The sequence below is a fragment of the Molothrus ater genome, chromosome 2 (genome assembly GCF_012460135.2).
Source record: "Molothrus ater isolate BHLD 08-10-18 breed brown headed cowbird chromosome 2, BPBGC_Mater_1.1, whole genome shotgun sequence".
Taxonomy (NCBI): domain Eukaryota; kingdom Metazoa; phylum Chordata; class Aves; order Passeriformes; family Icteridae; genus Molothrus; species Molothrus ater.
In genome coordinates, this window is record NC_050479.2 from 63,875,514 (window position 1) to 63,892,488 (window position 16,975).

General features: G+C 41.6%; 1 protein-coding gene across 1 annotated transcript in view; it reads left to right on the plus strand.

Moving 5' to 3' along the window:
- FAM124A (family with sequence similarity 124 member A) overlaps window positions 1-16,975 on the plus strand; it is a 41,551-nt gene that overhangs the window by 346 nt on the left and 24,230 nt on the right. Inside the window, exon 2 of the mRNA XM_036392219.2 lies at window positions 10,518-10,549. Within this exon, the coding sequence (XP_036248112.1) occupies window positions 10,518-10,549 (32 nt within the window). The remainder of the gene's footprint in view (window positions 1-10,517; window positions 10,550-16,975) is intronic.

The window sequence follows — 16,975 nt, forward strand, 5'->3', positions numbered from 1 at the left end:
CCTGGGACCCGGTCCGGCGTGGCCCTCGGGGAGGCATCACCCTGCTCCGACTGCCCAGGGAAGCTCGCGTTCCCCTTCGGTGAAGCAGACCCCACCGTCCTCCCGCTACACACGGGGAGGAAGCCACGGACAGGTCGTGGCTGTGGGTTTTAAGTTTGAGCACCAAAGCACGGGGTGATGGCTCGGCGGTGCGGCCCGCGCTGGGCTCCAGATGCGCTGGTCAGCGCTTGGTGCCGCACCAATCCTGTATCCCAGGGACAGTGCAGCCTGAGGATGGTCTGGGAGCCTGTCCAGACCTGTCCTCTCCTTCTGGCAGTGACACCCAGACAGCATCAGGCAGAGAGAGTTTATTTCTCAGAAGGACAATTGAGAGCCTTCTACAAAAGCACGTTTGATTTGCAAGCACTCTGAAAATGAGTTGCTGTTGTCATGATTCTCGTTGTGATACTCTCCATGCTAAGCGGTGAACTGCTGTAAACTTTGCTGGGAGTGTCATCTCAGTTAAGGAGACTTTTTCCCCCTGATTTCATGACCATGCTGCCAGACGTGTGCTGTTTGTTAGCTGCATGACTTCTCCTAAGTTAATGGAGCTGCAAGGATGATCCATGGGATCGCCCATTCAGCTCACGCCTTCAGCCCATCTCTGTGGGAAAGGTTAGTGCTTTCAAGCTGTCCTACATGCTGCTGCCTTGGGATCTTGTCAGGAACAGCAGTGAGCCTTTGCTCCTCCTGTGGCTCCAGAAGGGCAAAGGGAGGTTGCATGCTCCTGCTAAAGCTGTTCTTTCCCGACTCTTCCATCTCCTCACTCCTCGCTCCTCCAGCTGTTTCTCTCCAAGCTCCTTGCCTGGTGCATCTCCTTTGGCCTCTAGTCTGACTCTTGCAAAACTGTAAAGCTAATTCTTTGCACAGTGGTGTCAGGTGCGCCACACCAAAACTGAAGTAGCAATACTACAAATAAAAATTTAAAAGGTGAAAATGGCATATGGTAATCTTTTTCATACGTCCAGCTAGTAATAAAAATAATTTTTTAATCTCTTCTGTAGTCTGAGAAGTTAAGGACTTTTCCCATCACCTTGTATTGTAGGCACACCTAACAGTAAAAGCTTTAAAATGTTTTATGTGACATAAGTTCAAAGGAAAAAATCCAGGCTTCTTTTGCAGATATGTTCCCATTAGGGACATAGGTAAAAGGAAGACACAGTAATCAGTGAACTCATGCCTGGTTCAAAGCTCAAAAACCCCTTGATTGGTCAAGTCACTCTTAATTTGCTGTGTTTATCTGGAATGGAAAAACCTGGGTTTCCTTGGGACAGGCACTTGGAAGGATTTGACCCAGCTGGTGACATTAACCTTTGGACCTCAGGGACCAGCGTGACAGCTGCTTGTGTCTGGTGTTGATGAGGTGCTAAAGCTGATGATTTTATGAAGTGTCTCTGTCCCATGTGTGACACTGGAAAGTATAGGTTGGAGGAAGAGTCTGTCTGAGGAATTTGAACAATGACATATGGCAATTAATAGCTGCAGTGCTTTGCACTGACGTTTATTTTGAAAAGCAATGGGTCTCTGCATTTCAATTATTATTTTTAGTTTTGTTTAGCAGCTATTTAATTCTGATAAACATGTTGCGTATGTCTCTTTCACAATGTTTATGTTTCAGCTTTCTCACCAAACCAACTGTTCACAGCACTTGCTTTTGCCTGTTACCAGATCTGCTATTTGCTTTGTCTCAGTCCCATCACAGCTATTGCTAAATTGAACAATATTCCTTTTTCACCTATTACTCAATGGTAAAAAAAAATAAATTAATTAACTATTCTGAGCTTCAGCAATCATCCTCTGAAAGAATAAGAGCTAATGAAGGCTTGTCAGAGTGATTCAGGACCAGTTTTGCATGGAGTGGTCGCTTTCTGTCACTCAGGGAACAATAGTGGATAGTGACTGTAGTAACTCCAGGCACTGCACGCCCTTGTCATCTCAATGATGGTACGTAATGATGTGTGAGCTCTTACACGGAGCCTGGGCTGCTGAAGCTGCTTAGAGCAGCCAACAAATTGAACACATCAAGTACTCCACAAGGCATATGTTGCTTAAGGTTTTGTTGTGGCTGCCAGCTACAAAAGCAGGCAAAACTCTCTGCTAAAGGCAAGATCAATTACAATTCAAAGCCTTCATTTTCCTAATCCTTTAGAAAATATGTTCCTCTTACTGCATTTGCCTTGGTAAATAGGGTTGGCAAAGAGTCTGCTGAACAAAAATAGCATATTTGGAGTTCCTGAATCCAATAAGAATGGATTGAGCTGGTGTTGTCAAGTACCTAAATAAAGGGTATGGAACGTATAAGCCAATTAGTTTATATTAGCTGTTTATCAATGAGATTTGAAATAGTTCAACCATCCTTGATGTGAGAGACTTTGCCTATACAAGTTGTATCTTTTCAGGAAACATATTTTGGGAGTTTTTATTATAAGAACCTTATTTCATCTGCTACTGAAAACTTTTAGTCCAGAAGTATGGGACACCAAGCTTTCTCTGGTAATAGTTTCAGTAGTGGATTTGTACTGTAAAACCTGACATTTTAGGAAGAATGAAATAGTCTTTCTTTGGTCTTTTATCAGAAAGAAAACAGAGGGGAAAAACAAGTGGAAGAAAGATTGAAGGGAGGAGAAATGTATGCATTTACAGAACTGTAGTTGAATAGCAAAGAAATATAAAAAAGTGAGAAAAATAACAGTTACTTAAAATTAATTGTAGAAATATTCATTTTGACATTTTCTTCATTTTACAAGCCATGCAAATGCTGTTATTTCACTGTCTTTGAACAGCAGAGCAAAGATGACAAACTAAGACAATTTTGGAGGCTGTTAGGCATGCCTGATTCTGAGGCAACAATACAGATTTGCTACCACTGGTATCCAGGCCAAAGCATCAGCTTGATTCACTGCATTCAGGACCAATATCCCAAGTGAATGTGGAAAACCTGGTGGTTTCTCTGTTCTAAACATCAATGTTCTAAACATTTCAACATCCATGATAGTTCCCAGCAGCAGTTAACTTAGACAGCTGTAAGAGCCTATGTCTTAAAAGTTTCACACTTTAATCATTAGCTTACTGATTTCCTCCAAGCCTAAACATGTAATTTTTCCTCACCTTAAAGTCATTTGAAGTTTTGAGAAGTTATAACTTTTAATTTATTTGAATTTGCAACTTACCTCCTTGTATTTAAATAATTTATTAATCTATGTAGAGAAAGTGGGGAGACATTGCTGAAGTACCTGGTGGGGAGGTTTTTTGTGTAAGTTTAAAATGTAAATATTGATGATGCAAACTGGATTAAACAACAGTTAATTGTTGAGTATTTGATGAATTTTAGGAAGAATGGTATAGTATTTTTTGATAGTAGGCAACTGCAACAAAACAGTTCAACAAGATATAGAGAAATCCATTGCAAAACAGAGAAACAAGGGATGTTTGAAGTTCGTGACACTGTACCATGCAGCAGCTATTTGTAACATATATTTAGCAAAATCCAGTGCTGTTTGGTGACAATTCATTTTCATGGTGCTTATTGCCTCCTTTACATTTTGTCCTGTCTCTCATTCCTCAAATTATTTTTGCAGAGAATATGTTCATTTTTGGAGTATTCTATACTTGTTTGTTGGTTTTCCTTATGGCACTCCCTAACTGCATGTGCAATCCTGGCCAAACCACAAATTATTTGAACTCTGTTAACTTCTCTCTTAAGCAGATAAAAAAAGCCTTTCTTTAATTGTTGCAGTTCAGTAAAAAGTGTGAGGTTCTAAAGTAGAAAATACACTTGTTAATAGAAGGTAAGGCAGCCTATATATATACATATATATATATATGTGTGTATATATATATATATATGTGTATATATATATATATATATATATATATATATATATATATATATATGAAGTTGTACCCCTCTTAGAGGTAAAATATCAAGAACGCTGTAATCCATGTGTGTTCTCAGCCAGAAAGGATCACTTAAATTATCAAATGAATAATTGAATGTTTTATTGGGGTGAGAAGTTGCTTTCATGTCTCATGTTTCTGGCTTTAAGGAATTTCTCACTTAGGTCTTTGTATGGCAGCCCTTCAAATTGACACGTCAGTCTCTTGTCACGTATTTCATCCATCTATGAGAAACTCTCAGGAACACAAACCACTGATGCTGAAAGCTATTTTAAGGCCTGTTTTTACCTTGGGGCTGCTTTTGTTTTGGTTTGGGGTTTGGGGGGTTGTTTTGCTGGGGGTATTTTGCTGACACTTTCACTTCATGTATAGACCCATCAGTCCAGATATGTCATGATACTCAAGTTGTCTCTGATTTGACATTGGAATGATGTGAAGTTGAGCTGTTTGTCACAAACTGGCATTGAGGCACCATTTCCAACTAGATTTACTCAGTGAAGCGAAGCTGTTTGGTTGAACATCAGGGCAGGCAGACCTGAGAGTGCTAGGCACAGGAGCAAGGCACGGACTGGCAAGGATGAAACAGACTTTAGATCACATTCTGGAGGCCATGAGCTCTGTACTGATACCCATAATTTTTAGGTCCCAGCAAGAAGCTAGGTTCACCTCAGCTAAATGTAACTGTGTGAAGGTTTGATGTTTGGCATAAATCAGGCTTCTTCTGTTGTCAATTAAGAGAACCAGGACCTCAGGAGGATAAGTCAGCCCCTGGCCTGGGATGGGTGGATACATGGCACCTGATGTGTCCCTCTGGGAGTGCTCTGTAAGGCAGTGGTGAGCAGGATGTGCAGCCAGGTGTGCTCACTAAATCCCAGGGTGGTCCTGCCTCATCAGGTGCTTTTTGGAAGATGCCAAACAACTTTTCAAACCTTATACAACAATGGTGTCTCTTATGTGGGGTCTCAAACATTGCTGTTGGTAATGAGCTCTGGAGTATAGTGGTTAGAGCTGCTCAATGGGGATCTGTCATCTGTCTTTGTCACTTTCCTAGAAATCCAAAGCAAGGAGTATAGGGACAAGTTGCTGTGAGTCATTCCATTTCAGTCATCTTGACTGCACAAGTAGAAGTACCATGAGGGTAACAGATTTGTGCTGGACCAGTTTTAGTGAAGCAGATTGTAATCTGACCTGCAGGAATTTGGTGGGAAGAAACCCAAGACAGAGCTATAAAGCCAAATCTTCTAATTCTTCTAGTGGGACTAGAAAATACTCCCGTGTGCCCTGTAGAGTATTTTCTAAGGGAGGGAAGGAAAAGAAACTGTTAAATACAGTACTTAATATGAAACAGTGAAATGTGCCACAAGTATAGGTAGAGAAGGCTTGGGAAATATGAATCTAGCAGGTTCCATTCCATCAGTCCTAGGCAAGCAAAGGATGCAGAGAGCAGAAGAGATTATAAACTTTCCGCTATTTCATTTCGGGGAGTGGGATTAAGGAGCCCTTGCAGTGAAGACCATGGGCATATTGGGGTGTAGTATTATGTTAGAATTACTGGAGATGTGTTTGTTTTACACAGCAGTCTGCCTTTGGGGATGACCAGCTCAGATACCTTGGTCCCAGCCATGCCAGAGCATTAAACAGCACGTGAGGGTGTCCCTGAGCACAGGATGGAGTTGTCCATATTGTTGAATGATGAAAATGGTTTGATGGGATCAGTTTGAATGGGGCCATCTAGTTGTCCCCCATGTCTTTCCTGGGTATGTTTTACCATGGGCCGGGATATGTTTTGCCTGTGTTGCCATGGTTCAGGGATCATTCCCAGCAGACAACTTGCCGGGATGTTTTGGGAGGCGAGAGGTTTTACTGGTACAGGTGCAGACTGTTTCACAGCACTTGGCCTGGCTCCCAGGCAGTTCCCTTGGGACTGTTGTTATGGCTGCAGCTGTCAGGGCTGTAGCTGTGCTAACGTGGTGCTGTGTGATCACAGCTGATCAGTGTGCCCAAGGAACCCAAGCACCTTGTGATGCTGGAAGAGCTGCATTGCTTGTGTGAGCCAGAGCTGTGAGAGCGCCGTGTTCTTACCCAAAGAAACAAGCTTACAGTGTTTTTAGGTACCACATTCAGCAACTGCAAGATGCACTGGCAGCTTCTTGCTGGAATTCAGTGGAATGCTTCCGTCTCTTGGATGTTTTGAGGTTCTGTATCACTGATCAGCAGTGAGAGGTGCACGCAGATCTCAGAGGATTGTTCAATATCTTTTGTACTCCTGATGCTCTTACCATGTCTAAAAATGCACAAGTCTGATCCTTCAATGGTGGTAATGGGAACTGAGGTCCCACCTTTATCACAAGCTTCTACATTCCTATTTTAATATCTTTTGATGTTCCACAGCTCCTCTTTGCTGGTGGGCTGACCATTGAGCACACATTCTTTGCAGACTAATGTGTCTTTTTGACTGAGCTATAAGCCTTCCTTTTCAGTACCTCACACTGTTTCAATACCCTGTTTGATAATTTTTCTTCTCATTATGTGCCTATAAAGGGAACAGTCCTCTATTTGTTCACTTTCTGTCATGGATGTTTTTTTCCTTTTATCTATAATCTAACATCTATCAGAGGAAATAGCTTGCTGCAAGACCATGTAATAGACCTGGAACCTCTAAGCCCCAGTGTAGTCCCAGGTGTCACCATTAAAGCATATGAGTGCTGTACTCTTGAGTTATCCTATTGGGAAAATCCTCTTCAAAGGGAAATGATAGAAGCCAATACTCAGGATATTTAAAACAGGAATGAAAAGAACAGAAAGGAACACAGTTACTTGATGTCCACGGAGCTTGTATGCCCCAGGAGATGTTTATTTCAGTACTTGATTTTTCTAATGCATGATTTTGTTAAAGGGAATGTTGTGTGTGCCAGTCTAAAAAGCTTAAAAGACTTATACAAACTTCAGAATTAGGTGTCCTAAAAAGATGACTGTAGAGAAAAAAATTTAATTTGTAAGCCACTTACCAATGCATGCCATGAATCTGAATGGTTTCTTCTAATATTTTGAGAACAATGATTTTGCTAGCACTGTTTTGTTTTGTTGGGGTTTTTTTTGTTTTTTTTTTTTTGTTCCCAAGGACTAGATTCAAGGCAGAGAAAGAAACTGGAGGGAGAACAAAAGGTGATCCACGTTGTCCCTGAGAGCACACAGAGAGACTCATATTCATCCCATTTGGTTTTAGACACCCAGTCTAGGGTTCTGCATTAGAAATGTGGTGTTTCTACATTAGAAATGTGGTTTCTGTAGGCTTCTTGTCTAGGCAACAGCTTCAGACCTCTCTTTTCATTGACAATAGAGGGAGCTTAGAGAGGGTACAGCCCTCATTTCGGTATCTGAGGTTGACATAAGCCTTTGAGCCTAATTGCCCCTTTTTTTTTTAATTTGTGGATGTCAGTTATGCAACAAACATAAATTAAGTATTAGCTTGAACCATATTAGAACTACAAAAAAGCTCCTGCAATACAATTCTAAAGCCTATTAAAATGTGTCTCTGCAATTTGTCTCCAAGCACACTGTTGTCTCCTCCTTTCTCACCCCCCATCTTTTTATTTTTCCTCTTGTTTCATTTTTCAAGTCCTGCATGTACATAGGCTGCTACTCCCTAAGTTCAGGACTCATTAGTTCTCCATGTCCTATAATGTGCCTGCAGCACTTTGGGATAATAAAATAACAGTGTGAAGTAATAGAATACTGTTCCAACTTGCACTAAGCAAAAGGCAAAATGTTGTCTCGCTTCCATCCGAAATACAAGCAGTGCAGATTCATTTTGAATTAGCTGCCAACTGCTGAACACAGATACATTGAAGGACAGCCCCAGGCTGTGTTCAAACAGAAGTGCAGACTAAATGAATTCTTGCTGGGGCTGCTTGGAGGCAGCTGGATGTATATTGCTTGCCTCTAGGCTTATGAAGAATGACACATTACACAGTTTTCACACCCTTTCAAATATACATGGTGCATGGTGCCAGATGACACTGATGTGACTTGCTGCTGAAAATACTGTGTGGTTTCATGGCCTGCATAGCACCTTAGCCAGCCCCTGGCATCACTTCCCCTTGGTCCCTGGCCAGAGCCAGACCAGCAGTGTGTACATTGCCCAGCGGCAGGAACAAGAAGGTCTCCTTCTCTGCTCATGTTGATGTCCAGGCTTTAGGTAGATAAATTAGAATTTATCAGTCAGTAGAATTGCCCTGGTAAATTTTAGGGCTTGATGTGCTTCAGTGGTCTCAGATCTAGGGGAAGGTTAGCCAAGCTTAGGGAGAGGGATGTGCTGTTGATAGTGGGCACAAAGAACACAGAATTCATGGGCCACAAGGACATTTGGCAGAACTCACAAGATAAGGATGAAACAAATAAAGCAAACTAATTTCAGCAACTGTGCTGAAGTCAGCTCTAACTAGGTAGAAAACAATTTCACTGGGGGAGTTGGTGGGCATTTCCCACTGACTCGGGAAACCCAGTGACTCGAGAGACAGGCTGGTCATTGGCATGGCAAGTGAATCATGTAGCCAAGCACAGGTGGGAATACTGATCAGTAACAGAGCTGTGTGGCTGGTGGCCAATGAGCCCTGATTTCTTTGCTTGCTAAAATATGAGTGGTGTGGAGCTTTGATGGCTGGGGACCCAGCCTGTTGTGGGCCACACCAGCTCCCTGCTTTGCACAGGGACAAAAGAAAGGGGAATACCTCATCTTGGTGTGTAAATTGGTGCTGCACACGGGGCAGTGAGCCCACATTTGGGACGACAATGTCATTACTGCCCCTGCTCTTCCCTGCTCCATAGGGGTCCTGGGGGTGATTGTTTGAGGGACAGCACTTGATTCATGGAGGAGGTGCTGTGGAGCAGCTCTGTGTGGGGTGCCTGAGGGTCGCTGCTAATGACCTAGACCTGTGGTCTCTGCCAGTGGGACAGAGATGTTTCCGTGCTCCCTGGCCTTATCAAAGTGGCTGGGGGTACAGGATTAGCAAAGAAGAGTGAGTGAAGGGGAGCTGCAAGCCCCCTCCAGCAGCTCTCTCCCCAGCCTTGCCCAGATCTTTCCAAAAACTATGAAAACCTCACGGCACGTGATGGTATTGGTGAATCCTTTTTCATGAGTTTTGTGAAACATTCAGGTTGTGTCATCTTTCACTAGTCCAGCAGGACTGGCAAGAGTTGGGGGTGCTTCCTTTCTTCTCACCTAAACAGTATGAGAAGATGGCATCTGATCTGCAGAGTGCTGATTGCAAAGCTGTGAAATATGGGGGTGACTGTAATTCCTTTTTTCTTCTGCAGAGATATATCTACATTAAAATCAAAAGCAGATACTGTAGTTATGTGAGACTGATGTCCTTTATTCCCTTGGTTGCCTGAGAGCCTAGAGTATGAGGGTGTCCTGAGAATAGGCTTAGATAGTATCTACTTCCCCACACATCTCTTGGGAGTCAAGGCTCATGTGATTTCTTTAAAATAAAGCAATGTTGCAAACTTGCTGCAACTATTACATGAAACAAGGATTTAGGTTTGCATCCAAGAGCTGTGTCAGGGATCCCTGAGCCCTTTGCCTGTCCAGGGCACTGCAGGGCACACGTGCCATATGTTTATGGTGGCAGGGTGCTCTGGTGCATGGGGTCTGTTTTGGGGACCCAGTAACTATGAGGATAGAGGCTGTGTAGCTGTGAACTCCAAATCCAAACACTCAGAGGTTATAGGTAGGGCCTCAGCAGTGGAATATTTTTTTTTTCCTTAAATATTAAGTGATAGCATGTTTGTTTTACCTTATTATTTCTGAATCTTCAGGACATAAATGGGCTATGTTTTAGTCAGCTCAGAATGGGGTTTTCAGGAGCTTGGGGTTATATGCAGCCAAAAAATTAATTGCACTGCTGATCAAAACACTCAACTGCTTTGACTTTCTCACAGATAATCCAGTATCCCCTGAACTAGAACCAATGGCTGTATAGTTTTATTGAGATGTCTCCAAGAGGAAAATAGTCTACTAAAGCAAAAAGCTTTGTCATCTAAATATTTATATTTTGGCATTCTTTTTTTTCTTTTTTTCCTTCTCTAACAGTTGTGACTGTAGAACTATAAAAATTCTGCTCATCAAATAGAGTTCTCTTTAAAAGAACTCCAAAAACAAAATCTGGAAAGCAGCATTTAGAGGACATAAACTGAGGAAGGAGAGGAGCTGAGTCAAAGTCTAGTAGACTTCTACTCCTCACCTGTGTCTGAAGCAGACTATTTTTTCCTTATGGAAAGCCTTCTGAGCTTTTATTTTCCCACCTAGAATTAGGTAGCATGAATAACTTCTAGATAAAAGCATAGTTACTCATTCTACTTACATATTTACTCATTCTACTTACATATCTTCAAAATTCACATGTGATGGCAGTTTTTCTGAAGCAGTGTTCAAAACCTATTCTAGTTATTCTCTTAGCACAAAAATAGTGCTAAATGGGCATTAAACTTTTTCAATAAGCACTGTGTGTTAGCTTTGGTAATTTTTTCATTATCTCTTTTAGATTTAATACACACTAATTTAAATCTTTGTCTTGCAGGTCTGAGTACAGCCGAATGTCCTCTACCAGCAGTGAGTATAACTTTGAGATTCTTTTTTAAAGTGGATTGTTATATTTTCTTTTGTTCTGCTTGCTAATATTATTTAACATCAACCTGGTGTTACTGACAGAGTTCACTTTGACATAGTAAAGCCTCCATTCCTTCTCCTCTTGGATATATGTCTAGAAACAATATAGAAAATTAAACTGTTTGAATATTTATGACCAAACACAAACCATGTGTAAAGACCTAAATATTGGCGCTCACAAGGATGCAAGGCAAAATGAGAACAAAATCTATAGACACAGTGTGGGCCAGTGTGAATGGGCCCTCAGGCCAAAGGAGTTTGCAGTGATGAATGTCACTGGAGCTGGGAATGCAGGAATAATTGAATGTTTATTGTGAGCCGATGCCAACAAAGCACTTCAGAGCAACTCCAATGAAGTCAGTTTTTTATTTCAGAGATAGTAGATGCACTAGTAAGTGCCACAGTCTTTCTAGATATTTACAATGCCAGTTGATTTTCAGGTTATCCAACTGATAAAAGACAAATTCCCATGTCTGGACTACTTTTTCTTTATTTTTCACTAATGCAAAATGAGGATTTTTTTTAAGCAACGAGGAACATTTTCACTCTATCTACTTCCTTACTTGTAGAACACACTGCATCCACAGCACTTTGAAATGCAGCGATGCTTATTCATGCATGACTGCTGGTATCTCTCCTTGTCCAAGTGCAAAGTGATGTCTGTCTTCCTGATTCACACATAGGCATGAGCTTTATTTATGCCAAGCAAGCACATCAAAAATTCCAAGATGACAAGATGTGTTTGATAATCTGGATCTTTAAGCACCATGAAAATCAGAGGGGAAGAAAGCTGTCAGGTTTTTTTCTCATTCACACATTCTGGCTGAAGTGTGGGGAGGGTTATTTTCCATCTCCCGTGGTCTTCACTGAAGGGCTTTAATTGATTTCAACAAGAGCTGGATGAGACAGCATTCGTAATGTCTGACTCCTGAGCTGATGTGACTAGCAAGGAACTCACTGCTTTTCCTCCATCTGCTCACTCTGTGTGTGTGTGTCTGAGAAAGAGAGAATTTAGTGCAGCTTTTTCCTAAATTCTGTTGTTTAAATAGATTTCTGGATTCTCACTGTTGGGTATAGTTTTTGAAATGATTGGGAGGCAAAATCAAGGCAATCATCTTCTCTGTGCTAGTGAAAGCATATTGGATTTGCCTGATTACACCAGATGTGTGGCACACCACCCTCTCAGCTCACAGTTTCAGATGATGGCTTGGGGAATATGCTGCCAACTTCTTCCGCTTTTTGGGTGGTGACTCATACTTACTTGATTAATGGAGGCAGATTATTCAAAAGACAAGGTGCAAGTAGAATATTTCTCATTTGAGAACTAGGTTTGAATCCCTTAAAAACTTTGCATGGCTGCTGCACATTTTACAAATAGAGGTAGCAAATTCCAATTGTAAGCCTTGGTTTTTATTAACTGAGGTATTTCTGAGGGGGATGAAGCTGTTGTTACGTGGCAGCTGCAGTGTGTCCTGTTATCTCTGGTCTGCTCAGTGTCTTGCTGGCCACTGCTGTGCTGTGTATGTGGCCATTGCAGTTGTGTTTCAACACCAGTAATTTGTCAGTACAAGGAGGTATTATCATTCCAGCAAAGACACACAAGTTCAGGAGACAGAAAAGTCTCCTTCTTTCTCTTTTCTGCTTCCAAGGCAAATTATAGTGACACAGCTTCACAAGTAGCAGTATTTAGCTTTGCCTTTTGAGAGGTTTGTGTGGTTGGCTTGGTCAGACACTGCAACAGTAACAGAAGCAGTTACATAAAAGAATTTTGGTAAAATAAAAATACTTTCACGTCAGAGGCTGGTAGTGGGTATGTAATGCATTTTAAAGAAAGAATGTTGGAGAAGAGAGATTGGAAAAAAAAAAGGTGATTTGGACCTTTTAATTTCTTTGGGGAAAAGATTCAATAAGTGATATCATTCACAGTACAAAAAGCAGTCTAGTCAATGATGCTGTTAGGCCCTAGTGTAGCACAAAGTAAGCTGTTGTAAATTATGAAGGAAAGAATCTCCATTACCTGCAGCTGCTTCACCTGAAACTCCTGTTCTAATGGCGTTTATCTGACCCAGGAGGATTACAGGTTAGTTTGGTTTTACAGGGGTCCTATTTGGTAGTACCAGCAAGGCTCCAATTTCAGTGTTTAACAAATGAATAATCTTTTCACTTTCTGGATTAACTCCACTGGACAATGGTTTTCCACAGACATGCCAAGAAAAGGTTAAGAAAGACTTAGCAGGTGGATCAACTACAGCTTCTATCACAGCAGCTGAGCAGACTGCAGGACTTTGCACCAATGCAAAGTTGTACAGGAACTTCCAGACCCCCCAGGTCGGAAGTAAAACTTCATTGGCTGCTAAATGGCAGTGGCAGGATCATTTTGTGCCTATTTCTAGTACTTTTTTCCCCTGAGCACAAGGCAGCAGCTATTGTGGTCAGTGTACTGCTCAGCAGTTCAAAGCCCTGCCTTGTGGATTGGTTGGACCTTGGGTTTTAGGGCAGCCTCTCACTTCTTTTGTTCTTTGCCCTTGCGTCCCAGCTTCAGACAACCAAAAAATGCTTTTTGCTGGCAGCATTCATCTAATGCTTGTGGTTCTGTACAGCAGGTAATTTGGGGAAGAGTACCAAAGTTTGCAGAGCGTGTGTATTTCGGCAAGGAAAGGCAGCGGGTGCCTGCTGCACTGTGGCTGTTGTCAGGGTGACTGTGTGCCACTTGGCCTTGCCTTATTGAGTTGAACAAAAAGGTCACACAAACCTTTCTGCAGAGTGATGCATCTGGAGGTATTACAGCTTTCAAAGGTTCAGCAGTATGATTTCAGTGAAGAGGAATGCTTTTTCTTTTTTTTTTTACCTGAACGCTGGTGTATGAAGTTACTTTTTCCTTTGTTCTTTAGGAAGAAGAGTGCTTTGTCTTGTTGGGATATTTTGCCTACTGGTGTGCTCATCATTAATCTAGGAAATGTATTAACCTTCATTTTACTTGTATTTTCTATTACCTTTTCAATTACGGTGTTCAATTTCCATTAGGGATCCCTAATTCTATATGAGAGAGAATTGGGCTAGGCACTTTATACCCACTGAAGGGACCTTTACCTGAGGTACACAATGCCAAAATATAAAGGCCATAAGTGGCATATGGATACAGACAGTCAGAATCACAAAGAAATAATTAATTAGTGTTGGTTGGCACAATAAACAACAGTTTCCATACATCATAATTTTAATTATCTTCAGATTGCCTTGAGCTAGGTGTTTCAGAGATGATTTTCAACTAGGGAGGAGGAGTTTTGATGGAGATGCTTATTGCCTCTTCTGCTTACTTTTGCATTGATGAAAAAAAATGGCTCTTCAGAAAGACCCAAACCAGAAACTGATGTTTTGAAACATGACTTTTGTCATTTGTAACATTCACAAAGGATGAGAGGAAATGGCCTCAAATTGCACCAGGGGCAGTTTATATTAGATATTAGGAAAAATTTATTCACTGAAAATGTGGTCAGGCATTGGAACAGGCTGCCCAGGGAAATGGTGGGGTCACCATCCCTGGAACTGTGTGGATGTGGCACTTGAGGACGTGGTTTAGTGGTGAGCAGGGCAGTACTGTGTTAATGATTGGATTCAATGATCTTAGAGGTATTTTCCAAACTTAATGATTCTATGATTTGAAGTATTCCACACCTAGTCAGCCTTGGAGCCAATATAAGTAGGTTGTCTTAGAAATAATTGTGGAAGTGAATGATTTTTTTTTTCTTTAATCATTTTTAGCCTGACAATCGGCCTGGATACACATTTGTGCTGGTCCAGCTAAGCTGGTAAATTAAATATAAAAACGGCCCTATGGGATAAGATGCAAGTTTCTGGAAGAGTTTAGAGCATTTCAAATTGTAGAACCCAGTAGTATGCTGTAGTTCAGGTTGTGCTTCTCAGTGAGGTAAAGAGCTTGTCGCTCACCTGCTTTGCAGTTGGAAAGCTGGTAATTCACCTTCCCCTGCTCCCCTGCCTTTCCTTTAGCAGCTAGGAAATAATCAAGTCCTTGTAGGGTGTTCATATTCTTTTGAGGTAAACCTGAGAGCTGGGGTATTAAAATTTTTATTTCCATGTTGCACATACCCATGTTCCTAGCCCATGGAATTTCACCCACTTTCTGGTTCTAGAAATTGAACACAAGAAGGTTTGTTTTGGCAGATATAAAATATGTGGGTTACTGCACATGTTTCTTTTTAATAAATGCTCTGTTTGATATTCTGTTCCTACACTGGTATAAATTCAGATCATTGTTTGGGGATTTGGTCACAGTTTGGTCAACGTTTTGTCAGTGTCATCTGCATCAGCTCCCCGGGCTTGTGACCCTGTGGGAAGCCCTCACTAGAGCAGGCTCCTGCCAGACCCTGCAGAGCCTTGAAGAGAGGAGCCCACGCTGGAGCAGGTTTGCTGGCAGGGCTGGTGACCCCATGGGGGGCCCGTGCTGGAGCCCGTTCCTGAAAGCCTGCACTCCACAGAAGGAACCCACGCTGAATCAGCAGCTTAGGAAGAACTGCAGCCTGTGGGAAGGACTCATGTTGGAGAAGTTCATGGAGGACTCTCTCCCATGGGAGGGACCCCACCCTGGAGCAGGGCAAGGACTCCTCTCCCTGAGAAGGAAGCAGCAGCAGAAACGATGCAATGAACTGACTGTAACCACCATTTCCCATCCCTATGTGCCACTGCAGGGAAGGAGGTGGAGAATTGGGAATAAATTTAATACCAGGAAGGAGGGAGGGGTGGGGGAAGGTGTTTTTAAGAATTTTTTACTTCTTATTATCCTACTTTGATTCTGATTGGTAATAAATTCAATTAATTTCCCAAAATCAAATCTGTTTTGCTCATGACAGTAAGTGATGATTGATCTCTCTCTGTCCTTAACTCATGACCTTTTTCATTAAATTTTCTCTCCCCTACCCAACAGAAGAGGAGAGCGATGGTGTGGTTTTGGTGGGCACCTGGTGTCCAGCCAGGGCCAACCCACCACAAGATGCCTTGTAACAAAAGCACAGGGAGAAATGGCTTCCTGTTTCTTGTGTATCATTTCAAAATCTGTCTTCAATGAACTGTTAAAGGTGATGAAAATTAACCAGCAGCAGGAAGGGGAGTGGGTCTGATTTTGGCTTTGAAAAATCTGTCACAAAACTTGAATTTCATAATATAGTTGCCAGCTTTAAGTTAGGTTAGTTCTAGCTGATTCTGACCCAGGCACTGCTGGACTGGGTATCTTCTAAGTCTGTTTCTCCAAACAACATAATTTAATGAGTGTAAGGCTATAATTATATTCTTTTATTGCTAGACAAAGATACACTGTAGTATATTGTTTCTTATTTCCATAGAGAACAGAGATGCTTTTACAATGGCTGGCAATAAACTGTATTAAATACAATTATAAAAACAATTTACAACAGGCTTGCCAGCATCATACTGCATTTCCAGAAGGTGTTATTATGAAACAAAGACTAATTAAAGTATGAGGAAAAATGCAAGAGGAAATTGGACCCAAATCATGTAAAGCCTTAGCCTGCAGCATCTGTCAGTGTTGCAAATTCAGGTGTTTTATATAGTAATGAAATCTGAAGTGTCAGCTCCTGTGGAAAATAAAGCTGTGGAAAACATGATACATCTTCTGCATATCTTGCCTGGCTCATGTTATGATGCCAGGGGTAAAATGCAATGCTGATTCCCACTCTGGCAGGGGGAAGAGGGAAAATGTCACCAGTACGTGCAACCTAGCAGTCTTTGGCTGTGCAAAACATTTATGTAACTGCTTGTCATCAGATTCCACTGTGCTGAAGGACCAAATGCTTGCATCCAGGATAGAAAAGTGCAGTGCTGATTCACAGAGAGTTGAGCTTGGAAGACACCTCTAGAGATGAGGCACAGCCTTGTGTAAGGACATGCACAGAAAAGTGCATAACATGAAATTAAACCTAGATTTGATTTTTGCATTCCAAGTGATATTGACCACAAACATAGCATTGCCCTTCTAAAGACTGAGGTTCCTGCTAAAGTTTGTCTGTCTTGGAGTAACCTGTGTATCTCTGGTTTTTGTAAAATTCAATTTCACTCTTTGGGATCATTTAGCGTGCACCAAGCTGTGTGTTCCATGGCTTAATTACTTTCTACTGGCTTGGTGCTAGATTGGGATTTCTGTATCAAGGATGTGCAAGTGGACCCTAAACAGTTACTGCACCGGTTATCAAAACATTGTATGCAGTTGTTTTTTATACTCTTTTATGACCACATCCAGTCAGTTTTGTTTGTTTTTTTTTTTTTCCTTGTCATACAGATACAGCAGATGAAAACTGGACTGGTTTAGTGGACTAGAATAATGTGTATGGATGACAA